Here is a 12,277-nt window from a genome sequence, read left to right on the forward strand (position 1 = left end):
TCATCTAGGGAAGACAGTTATAGCTACAACGATATATTACTTGCAGTGCAACTAGCAATGAATGGAGTGGACGAAATTCACTTTATAAATAATTGGTCAGACTGTCTGTCTTTTTTTTTGTTTGTAATTTCCATATTTGTTTATAGTGCCTTTCACGTATGAGAACATGCACATTTTCTAATACCATACTCCACTCACAGAACTATTGCAAGTGTTATCGATCTTCATTTTACCCTAACATTTTCTTTTCTGCTCGTTAGAGTAACAGGGTAACTCTGAAGATGGACGTTTCCCACACAGAGCACTCTCACGTTATCGGCAAAGGTGGCAACAACATCAAGAGGGTGATGGAGGAGACGGGGTGCCACATCCATTTCCCAGACTCCAACAGGAACAACCAGACAGAGAAAAGCAACCAGGTTTGTGGAGTTAAAAACCCAGATTTTTACTGTGCAGTCGCACTGAGGCTCGAGAGATAGATGGTTAGAATGAGATGTTTACTGCTGGCTGGTTTGATGAGTTTGCCTCATTAAATATTTTTGCTTTAATCTAATGAACCACAACATTGCACCGTGATTATGTTTGAGTGTAAGTGTATTGCATTCTGCTGGCTTGAGTGTTTACTATCATCATCCCTTCACAATTGTTTCTCTTCAGTAGCAGCTTAGGTTGCTAGGTTTTAGGTCCTGAAAAGTGTTTTTTAATCTGAGCATGCATGACTCCAGTCTATTTACTAACTGTCACTGGGTCTCTGACTGGACAGGTTGCAGAGAGTTGGTCTGGTTGGCTGTTTTGTTTGGACAGCCCAGAGGAAACCGGTGTGTTTTGGCTGGACTCACTAGAAGAGCAGTAGGATCCTGCTATAATTACCATTAAAGTGTAGCACGAGGAGTTCGGGAGAGCTCACTGCCAGCCACAGCATTGGCTACTTATCTTTGCCCCAGGTGTTCTACAGTGCACCTGTGTATGAAAGTGCTGACAAGTTCGTTAATTTTTTTTTTCCAGGGTCTACTTTACTGATTTTAACCTTATCTCTGAGTTTTGCATCGTGGTATCCCTGTGCACGCCATTAAACTTCTCAGCACTCCGATTCTCAGAGACTTAACACCCCTCGAGTCTTACTCTAATGACGCAAGTATAGGCTGATAAGTAGCAAGAGACGCCTTCTATGCCCAAGGGCCCTGAAGCAGCCAGTCAGTCTTTTTCTGGTTTCAAAAGTGTTCTCACTGCAGCAGAGCTTTGGACATACAGAGCAAGTGCAGTGGTGGTAACAAAATATAGACAGCTGTGAAAATCAAAAATCTAAATCAGATATTGTTTAAGCACACTTCAGCAGGGCAGATGATTGCTAACATGAGGCTAACAATGGTTTTCATTTTACAAACTCTTCTGCCTTGTGTACTTATGTGTTTTGCTCATATGGAAGTAATGAGGGCCAGAGATGAACCAGACTGACCTGCTTTATGTTTGTTTAGTTGTTTCTTTTTCAATAAGAGCTCCCCAAAATGGGATTTATTTAATGTGGAGCAGTAACACTGTGAATCAGTTCTTGGTTCTCTTGGCAATTGCCTATTAAAGAGGGAAAAGACAGAGGAGAGAGGAGAAATCTAATGAGACTATTTATTAGCATTTTCATTTCGAGCCTCTCAACTTGGTGGTTCTGTTAAAGAGTAAATTACTTAAATTGTGAAGGCCATTTTCCTAATCATGAGGTTAGATTCATGGTATTAGTAATGATGTGATTCAAGAATATAAAACATGAACACAAAATATGTCACAAAAAGGTATTAGTTTTCAGTTTAGAGAAGGACTTTTAAACATCCTATTTTCAAGAAGTTTGTTCTAGATTTTGCTCTCAACACTGAAATTAAGTGCAACTATTTGCAAAGGTCTGAGCCATTATTTGTTTTGGAATGGGTTAGAACCAGCTAGCTGATTTACATACGTTTCTTTCTATTGTTAACAGGTGTCCATCGCAGGTCAGCCAGGAGGAGTCGAGGCAGCTCGAGTAAAAATAAGGGTAAGTTGGAACTCAGCCGCCTATGTCTTAAAGGGATACTCCATCCAAAATCCGGGTTTTGAGTATCTAACATCCATTCCAGGCAGGCTTGTAGGGTTGTACTTTGGACCTTCATGCAGCAAGGCGATAGTGGTCGGCTTGAATTTCTGACAGTTGCAACTGATTTCAGTACCGACCAAATTTTACAGTGTCAAACATCCATAAAAACTTTAGAAACCACTCCTGCAGCGGAATGATCAGTGTGTTCCTAGCAGTCATGTTTTTGCTAGACATATGGCTGCTGCTGCCTCAGTTTGGACACAGGATAACCCTGTTGAGCTTGGGAGCAGCCATGTGGATTAGTTTTACGGATTATGGTGCACTCAGACCAGATTTCATTTCCCATTAATTTCTATGTAGGAGGGAGTGAAGCAAATTCACCCGCATCCTTTGTTTCATGCATGAGTTGAACCAGACTGAACTCTGACATGCAAAATCGAAAGGTTCTCACATTTGCAAACACTTGAGAGAGGAGGAAGGATTGACCTCTCATTCAGGAAATCTTGATTGTTTATATTTTTGTTTTATAGCTGCATGGCAAAATAACACGAGCAGAGGAGAAAGCAGGATTCTGTTGAAGTGTACTGATTGGCTCCCAGTTGCATCTCTCAAAACAGTTTACTTCCTCAATAAACTTCCTTCCTCAATAAGACTCAAGACAGCCAAGTTGCGTACCTAATCCTACAAATGGAAGAGCACCAGTATTACAGTAGGTAATTGTCTACTCCAGGCACAGTTTCACCACTTCCTCTAAGCCACAAGCACATTCCTAATTTATTCCCAGACCACTTCCCTACACACAATTGTAAAATACAGACGAGAGCCTCAGCTCTTTTCGCAGGCCAATCTCCAGCCCATGTTCAAGCCTCATCTCCATCTTGAGTTCATTCTGACTAGAAGCTCGACCTCCGGCCTCAGCTCTCTGGGCAGAAGGACCTCTATGCTCGTGTGAACTATTACATCTATGAACTTTTGCTGTATTTCCACACAGCAGCAGTTTCACTGCAGTGAACACGTTCCTCCACCATGGACTGACCAAAAGCAACAAGGCTGTGTGCGCATGTGAGAAAGACTAAGTGTGTGTGATGAGGGGAGAGAGGGAAAAAGAGAAGGTCACGCTGGATATTTGTGCAGTGTGTATTGGCAAATGTGAGCATGTATGCATACCCATACCTCTCCGTGCCTAATGGATGTTTTCATAAGCAGCAGGCCGCAACCCAGTTCATCTACTTTTTTTTCTTTTTTTTTTTTTTGCTATCGGTGGGAAAAAAAAGAAAGTCAAACCTTAACCATACCAGTGTTGTACAAAGGGGTTTATAATATAAGCTGTAGAGGACCACAAAGATTGCTCTGGCCTCCAAAGAACACAGTCAGCGGATGAGTGGGGTGGATCTAAAGACAGGTTTCCCCCTCAGTCAGCTTGGCCTCCTTTGATGGAACCAGACCTTGATAACCGCCTCATTCCAAGAGCCCCAAATACCTTGAATGCTAATCCATAAAACACTCAATACTCACAACTAGACAGTCCCTCCACACGTAACCTTAATCATGAATGAGCTACTGTACATCACTTAACCTGGTGGCGATTTAATGAAATGCAGCAAGGGAAAGGCGCACATAGGAGAGATTTTCTTTCATCTCATTGTTGCACTTTGTCCACTTTCAGTTCTGTACATAGAAAAATGCTCATCTACAAAGCATCTTTGTCTTTATTCAGTCATAAAAACTTGTCCAGAGTGAATGTGATTGAAGGATTTTTTTTTTTCTAAACTTCAGAAATCGTCTTTTTAGCCAGAAAAAAACAAATGTACATGTTTCATTAATTAACATCACATTTTACAAGCATATACCTTTTTGTGTCTGCACAAGTTTTGCTTTAAAGGAATAGTTTTTGGCACTATCCTGGCCGTGTCCAAAGATTTAAAAAATTTGCCGCCTACCCACATGATATCAAAAAAAAAAAAGAAGTATAAATAAGGACAGGTTGCAGTTTTACAAGTTATAATGGCAAATTGTCATTTTTACATTTTTTTCCTGTTTCCTCGTTTTCAGTCTAACCTAAGCTAACTGACGACCTGGTTCCACCTTCATATTAAACGGAAAGATACATAATGAGAATTGTATCGATCTTGTCATCTAACCCTCTGCAAGAAATTGGAAAAAAGTGTATTTCCCAAAATATCAAGCTATTCCTTAAATCTATTTTTAAAAAAAGGAATGAAAGGAGATTTTTGAAAGGTGTATTGTGTCGATATTAAGGCACCACATTGTTTGTTACCTACTGTTGAGGTTGCCAATGCATAACACTATACAGTCTTGTCTGTGAAGATTCTCTGTCATCCAGGTCATGGTATTCTGTAAGTGCTTTGCGAAGGCCACTGGACTTTGTTGAAGTTCTTGAATACGTTTCACCTCTCATCCAAAAGGCTTCTTCAGTTCCCAGGGTACTGCAGAGCACTTACAGACTATACAGTATTCTGTGTCTTTGATCCTTGGTGGACTTCAGACAGCATCGTCCCCATCTCTCTGGAAACCAGAAGTGGCTGCGTTGTGCCTGTTTTTTTTGTTTTTTTTTGTTTTTTTTTTCCCTTCGCTGTGCTGCATTAGCAATGAACATCATGTCGCTTTAACATTCAGCTATACTTTAGTGGACTTGTAACCTCCACTGTATTTCTGAGGCCTTCTTGGCTGGAGATCTGTTTGAGTCTGTAACGAGTCGGTTGTTGAGGTGATGGATTCTCGGGGGATTTCTCAGACGTGGAGCTGACAGGCAGGTGACGAAAGGTCTGGCCAGTTGCTTTACCTTGAAGGTATTTTAATTTTTTTTTCGTCTCTCACCCTTATGTCAGGAGAACTGAGGCCTTTTAACAGCACTTTCAGATTGAATACATATGAAACTTATATCTGCCAGGTAGACTTTAAAAAAAGCTGAGGTCAGCTCCACCATAAAAACCCGCCTATTCTTCATTCAGCGCCTGACTCCTGCTGTTCTGCCTGTCCTCTATTGCATTACCCTCAGTGCTGACCTAAATTTCTTGAGCCCTCGGAGAGCGAGTGCTGATATGTGATATAAATGTAAGGCCAAGCGCATATGGGACTGATCAGGGATGCATTTCTTTGGTTGGAGCAATTCATGCTGCTTGCCCTTCACTGGCAGCCAAAACCATAGTGGAGCTCTGCCCAAGAGTCAGTGTTTGGATAACGCTGTGTGTGTGTGTGAGAGCGCGTGTATTCATTCCCTTCTTTGTGAGTGTGTACGTGTACATTCCCCTTCAGTCTGTCTGTGTATGGGTGTGTGCCTGTGTGTTTTCTCTCCCATGCATGCATAAGTATGTGTAGGCATGGAGCGCGGCCTTCCTGTCTGCAACTATTTTGTTTGATATACGGCTGTGATACAAATGACTAACAGCTAATGTCTGTTGCTGCTCCTGCGGTTTGGTTCAATGACTTCAAATTAATGTATTAGACTGAACAGATCAGAGACCGCTGATGTGTTGCTGAGATTTTATAGTAGTAGTTTGAAGGAACCCCAGTGATACCACTACAGTACACACTATAGCATATTTCCTGTAACAAAGGGTGTGTCTCTTATTTCAGGCACTGCTGTGCTCATGTTGATTAACTTCTCTCAATTTATTTGAGCTGACAGATTTACGTGCCCCCTTCTGCTAAAGGAAGTATTGTTATGTCTGTGCATCGATTAACATCTACACTTAAAGTTTACACTTTGTAAAAAAAAAATCATCCTTTTACTTCTGTGTTTTTACTTGGTGTCCAAATGGTCTTAATCAAGTCAAAATAACTGCACAGTATGATACAGGACTCTGTATCGTACCCTTTACGATTTTGTTAAGAAAACGGTCGGTACATGTTGCATTTCCCTATTCTTTTGCAGAAGCAGTGACAGAATAATGACAGGCTTTCTAACTTCAGATAACTGCAGTATTCCAGCAGCCGTCATGGTGTTTCAGTGACACCATGCTCATAGAAATATGATGTGCTTTCTCTCGCTGTCTGGATGTTCATCCTCCCCCCTCTCTCCTCCCCTTCTGTCCCCCCATATTGCAGGAGCTGCTCCCTCTTGTGCTGTCTTTTGAGCTTCCCGCCATCATGCAGTCTGACCCCAGCTCCCCCACCGTGCAGCACATCTCGCAAACCTACAACCTCACAGTCTCCTTCAAGCCCCCGACACGTCTCTACAGGGCCACGGGCGTGGTTCGGGGCTCACAGAATAACGCCAACGCAGTCAAGGTGAGGAGGCTTTCGTAATTATGAAGTGAAGATTGTTGGACGTGTCCGATAGTTGTGTGAATTGGATTATCAGTGTTCTTTGTTCCTTGGTTGATGCATAGAAATTAATCAGACACAAAAATCTAAGTGTAAACCAACAATTCTGTACAGGTTTGGCAAATCATACAAATTATTTTGTGAAAAGATCCAGCTGTTGCCTTCAAAGAGACAACCATGGAGTGCATTTAATAGCACTGTAAGCCAAAGTCCTTTACAGTTTGTCTTTCAGTCACACATGCGTACGCGCACAGTCTCACACTGAAGACAGCACTTGACATTTGTCTAACCATCGGGAGACACTGTGCTATATTTTTCTCTACATTGACTAATTGTTTCAGTGCTAGATGTAAATTCCTTATGAGCACACAGCTACTAATTAACCAGCTCAGTCACATCATCAGTTCATTTCAGTATTGATGCTCTAATTCCCGTGTTAGAGAACTACAGTATGTTTGTCTGTGTTCTGATATTCTACTGACCAGTTTGGATTTTTCCCTTTTTAAATTGAAGTGAAATTACGAAGAGACCAAATTGTAAAGTAATAATCCCCCCGACAGCCAGTATTAAAGATGCTTGAATAACTAACTGAACCCTGACCTGTGGACTCCTTGTCAGTCATTTCAGAGAGTAACAATATTTGCATTAGCACCCTCACTCCTCTCCAGCCGTTTGCATGGCAAGCCACAGACCAGGAAAAGGATTCCAGGGCCACACCATGTCAAGGCCCACCAACACTGTCAGCGTTCCTAACTTCTCTCGTATAAACTGCCTCATTACTTTCAGCACCACAGGGGCAAGAGAGTGCTGAGAGATGTTTGGTTGTCTGAACTGGAAAGCTCTCCAGTGGAGGGCTGAACCCTGACACACTGCTCTGGAGACACTGCTCTTTAAGCTAAGCCCACTACTGTACCAGCAAGTCCAAACATCTGTCCTGAGTTACATTTCTATTTTAAAATGGTTTTAGAGTTCCTTGCAGTGTTTCCTTTCTGCAGCTGTGTATGTTCATAAACATACCGTACAATTTACGTATGAGCTTCCTGAATTGGCATCTGCGTTGCGTCTAGTTACAGCCTACCAAGGAGTCTTCCCATCATCTCTGGCAAGAAATCATACCCACCGCCTCTCTTTTTACCAATGCCAGGCCTCTGTTAACAGTATGGAGCTCATTTCAGTTTGGCATATATGCATCTCTGCATTTATTTATTCATGTATGCTTGTCAACTTCTATTTGGATTTGCATACCTTTGGCATCTGTGCTCATTCCTTTTGTTCTGTGTACACTAAATATGTGCATATTTCTGTGCGCTGCAGCACAGCCCCCGAGTGTGTGGTAGGTCTGAAGGGGTCAGTCAAGATTGGGCATTGTGCCAGATGAAAGCTGGAGGATTAGAGGAATATGTGTGCTATGTTATGTGGTGGTGGTGTGAGACCCTTGGAACACCATCGATGATTGCCAAAACCGCCGTGGATTGTTGTGTTATGCCGGCCGCAGTGTGTAGATTCCCGTTGCACACTGGAAATGACTTACTTTACAAGGCCAAGTGATGGCTTGCAGAGGCACAGCAGAGACAGTGAGGAATGAGACTGTTCAACTGTGGAAGTGGAAGAAAGCGTAATAAAAATAATAGTTTCCAATGGTTATATAGAAAATACTGGTGTTTACTTTGGGAAACGGTCAAAATGACTTAACTTCTCTCTTATTAGTTTGTAATGTGGTCTGGATAATGTTCTTAATTAAATATAATTATACCTTTGTTTTTTTTAAAAGAAATTGCCTCTTTATGTCTGTGTGTGATTTCATTTGTATTGTTTGATATTCTTGTGAGAAATCACTATCACTATATTAGCATGCATCCAAAATGAGATGGCAGCTTCTTGTTGTATTATTAAACTCACACAATAAACTCCTCATACAAAATGAGCGTTGGCATTGCTGCAGAAGTGAGATGTTGATTAATGGTTAAGATGAATGACAGAAAGTGTATCTACAGAAATTTTGGTTTAACAATTGATGGTAGAAAATATTTATCGCGCAAAAGTGTCAAACATTAAAAAATTAGCTATACTGCACTTGTATTTTTTTTTTCCGATCCCCTGGAGACATGTTTTAAGACATAAAGTATAATAATACTCTGCTTAGAATAATGGCCAATTCAAATTTTATATATCACAAATCACAAATTTTCCCTCAAGGCGTCTAACAATCTGGCCGCCCTACAACACCCTTGTCCTTAGACCCATGAGAAATGTAATAGTAAGGGTCACATTAACAAAACCCGTTTTTAATGGAGGTGGACTTCTATATTCATATAGTTTGTCAATTATGTGTCACTTGTAATCCTTGTTTGCCCAGAGGGGTACAGCTCTGCTGTTGGAGCACCTGGCTGGTAGCCTGGCAAGCACCATCTCAGTCACCACCCACCTGGACATCGCACCCCAGCACCACCTCTTCATGAAGGGCCGCAATGGCAGCAACATCAAGCACATCACCCAGAGGACGGGTGCCCAGATCCACTTCCCTGACCCCAACAGCCCCCAGAAGAAATCCACAGTCTACATTCAGGGCACCATTGAATCGGTCTGTCTGGCACGACAGTACCTCATGGTGTGTACTTTGTGTTTTGTTTATTGATGTCTGCTGGTTGAAAAGAATTATTATAAACTGCTAGGCTTTGTTTTTGTGGTTAAAGGCTGGTAATGGCAATGTATACCTTTATATGTAGAGATTCCATATTCTGTGTGGTAGCTGTAATGAATGTCACTGTTTCAATAATATCATCATGGTATGTGTGAATGATGCTTGGGTTTTGAGATGGGGCTCAAGGAGAAAACCATGTTTGCATTTGGGGGTTTAGAATAGCCTTGAGAGAGATTTGCTTGGCTCTTCTCAAACAGCTGAAATGTCCATGTCAGTTAAAAAACAATTTGTAACCACCCCAAGGTTAGCCTGCACGATTTATTGCTGCCACATACCTGCATGGCAGATGGACTCACACATCTGCATCAGCTTGGCTTGAGTTCTTAATGTCCTGTCTGTATACAGATTACCCTTATTGGTGTTGATGGTTTGGCTTGCATGTACAGTAGATTTTGGTGGACTGGAATTCAGCCCGGTCAGTAATTCGAAGGTCAGCATGTTAGCATTAGTGTTTTGGACCAGGAGGAAGCACCTCACTTTAAAATTTTGCTGGGTTAAAAATGTTATGCGGTAATTATTGTCTTGTGGTCCGTGACCACTGAGGCTACCCTTTTCTGAATTACTTAAGAATATAATCAGAAAAAGTGATGGCTGTTTAATTACTGTTGGCTTAATGCTTATGCTGAGCTGGTGCATATAAGACATCTCAGTCATAAACAGCTTTGGCATTTCTATTGGAGATCCATAGTGTGGGGCAGTAATTCTACCAGAGCTGCCTTTCTTTGTCTGCGGTCTCCCATTTGGCCCCAAAGACATTTAGCACATGCCAAAGATTTTGCAGTGACTAAACATGACTTTCTCTTGGTCCGGAAACCGGGCACACAAGAAGGTACCTCTCACTGTCGGACTAGGCGTAGAAAACAATTGACTTTTGAGAGAAGCACAGAAAGCAGGGGATGGGCGAGGAGGTTGAGAAAGAAGAGAAGGGGGATAAAGAGGAGTAGGGGAGTTGCTGTGAAAGCAGAAGCCGTCCTGCCCGCAGTAGTGTACTGTGTGATTTGGCCTCTTCCAGCCAGACTGTAGATTACAGCTCCAATCTCAGGCCCTGTCAGAGCCAGCCTGGCCCTATACTCTGCTGCTAATTACACCCACTCACAATAGGAGCGCTGTCCAGCTCTCGGCCCAAAATATAGATGTCTGTGGCACTTGTGGTGGTGATCATGCAAAACAGATTGCTCTTGGCGGAATTTCCCAAGCCCTGTGTGGGATGAATCCAGCAGTGAATTGTGTATTTATTGGTATGGCTAACATGTAGTTCTACAAATGGTAAAGTATAAAGGAAACTTTACTGCAGTTATGAGAAATAGCAGATAGCATAGGAACACAGAAATGTTAAAGTATACTAGTGAGGCTCTGAAAGATATTAGCCTGCAGCGGACATTAAAAAAAAAAAAATTGTATTTTTGTTGATATACTTGTATTTTTTTGTTTGCTCTGCAGGGCTGCTTGCCTCTGGTATTAATGTTTGACATTAAAGAGGACATTGAGGTGGAGCCCCAGTGTATCACAGCGCTAATGGAGCAGCTGGATGTCTTCATCAGTATCAAACCAAAGCCAAAACAGCCAAGCAAGGTATGACACAAGGCTTACACTCGCAGAGCATGGAAAGTTTTAGGGGATTTTTAGCCATGCTAGCGGCATGGCTGTAGATGGCAGTGTCAGTAAGTCCAAACTGAAATATCTCTACAACTGTTGGATTGGTTGCAATGACATTTTTATACACACAATCGTGGTGCCCATAGGATGAATCCTAATGACTTTGGTGTTCTCCTGAGTTTTCCTCTAGGGCCACCATGAGATCCAATCTGCGGTTTTGAGTGAAATGTCTCAACACCTTTTGGATAGATTGCCATGCAAATTGGTACAGGCAATCCTGTTACCCTGTGGATGCATTGTAATAACAGTGTTGATCCGCTGGCTTTTCATCTATCGTCACCGTCAGTTCAAAATTGCAATTTGTCTAATATTTATTTATTTCGTGTTTATTTCTATAGAGACAAGAATAGCACCAATGCCACATATCACAGCATTTATGACCCAAGATAGTCTGCAATGCCCATTTCTGCTAAATAATTTAGCATTGTTATTGTAACCTTGCTAGCATGCTGACATGAGCATTAAGCTCAAAGCATCGCTTCGCCTAAGAGAAGCCTCACAGAGCCGCAGGAATTGCTGTGTACACCCTAGTTTAAGTTAAAGTGGGCCTCTTACATGCACTGGTCTCCTAATCAGATTAACTGGAGGAAAACAGTGAGTCTGATGTGCTGGCTTATGTACATTTTTAACTTGGAACTGATACCTGTAAGTCAATGTTAATGTCTATTTAAAGGGGCAATGTTAGGGCATAGAATCATTCCCATTAAACCTAAACCTCCACAAAACCGTAAAGTTTCGAAGTGAACACATCCTAACTTTTCACCCTGAGGAAAACGGAGCTTCTGTGATTCCCCATTGTGGCAGATGTCGATTTGCCAAAACCTTTTTCAGTGTTGGTATGGCATGATTCCCCTCAGAAAAAAGGTTCCAGTTTTTCCTTTTAAATTTCATCACATGGTGATGAAATGTAGTAATAATGATTATTATTATTATCAAATGGCACAGTGGCTTATTTGTTTCTTGGTAGTCTTTTTTTTTTTTTTTTCTCCTCTGCCTGACTCAGCATTAAAGTAAGCAAGTAAAACAGCAGGGTCCGTGCATCTTTTGGTTATTTGATTTCTTTTCCTTTCAGAAACAGGTATTAAAAAAACCAAAAATGAGTGGTTATTTGATTTTCATTTTAAAATACAAAAATTCAAATTAAAAAACAAGGAATTTTTCTTTTTCATGGTCAGAAAAGGGAAGAGCGAAATTTTTATATTTTTTTATAACAAAAAAAAAAAGGCCAGTTTTCATATTGTGAGACAGGTGTTATGCAGAGTTCTGCCTGCCTGCCAAGAACTGCAATATCTGTTGCAGGAACGCACACAGCTAAAGTGGAAATTATTGTCTCACAATATGAAAACTGGCCATTTTTTTTTTTTTTTTTTTTTGTTATAAAAAATAGAAAATGAAAATCAAACCATTTTTTAAAATTTCGCTCTTCCTTTTTCTGACCATGAAAAAGAAAAATGTATTTTAATTAGAATTTTTGGGGTTTTAAAATAAAAATCAAATAACCACTCATTTTTGGTTTTTTTTTAATATCCGTCTCTGACAGGAAAAAAAAATCAAATAACCAAAAGATGGACGGA

At 41.1% G+C, this 12,277-nt stretch overlaps 1 protein-coding gene across 2 annotated transcripts in view; it reads left to right on the forward strand.

Annotated features, from left to right (window-relative positions):
* The window catches only part of LOC120796480 (protein bicaudal C homolog 1-like), a 55,517-nt gene that overhangs the window by 28,715 nt on the left and 14,525 nt on the right, over positions 1-12,277 (forward strand). For both annotated transcript variants that reach the window (XM_040139380.1, XM_040139381.1), the window contains 5 exons: positions 261-419; positions 1,967-2,020; positions 6,128-6,310; positions 8,703-8,954; positions 10,488-10,619. In XM_040139380.1, the coding sequence (XP_039995314.1) occupies positions 261-419; positions 1,967-2,020; positions 6,128-6,310; positions 8,703-8,954; positions 10,488-10,619 (780 nt within the window). The remainder of the gene's footprint in view (positions 1-260; positions 420-1,966; positions 2,021-6,127; positions 6,311-8,702; positions 8,955-10,487; positions 10,620-12,277) is intronic.

The sequence above is a fragment of the Xiphias gladius genome, chromosome 11 (genome assembly GCF_016859285.1).
Source record: "Xiphias gladius isolate SHS-SW01 ecotype Sanya breed wild chromosome 11, ASM1685928v1, whole genome shotgun sequence".
NCBI lineage: Eukaryota > Metazoa > Chordata > Actinopteri > Istiophoriformes > Xiphiidae > Xiphias > Xiphias gladius.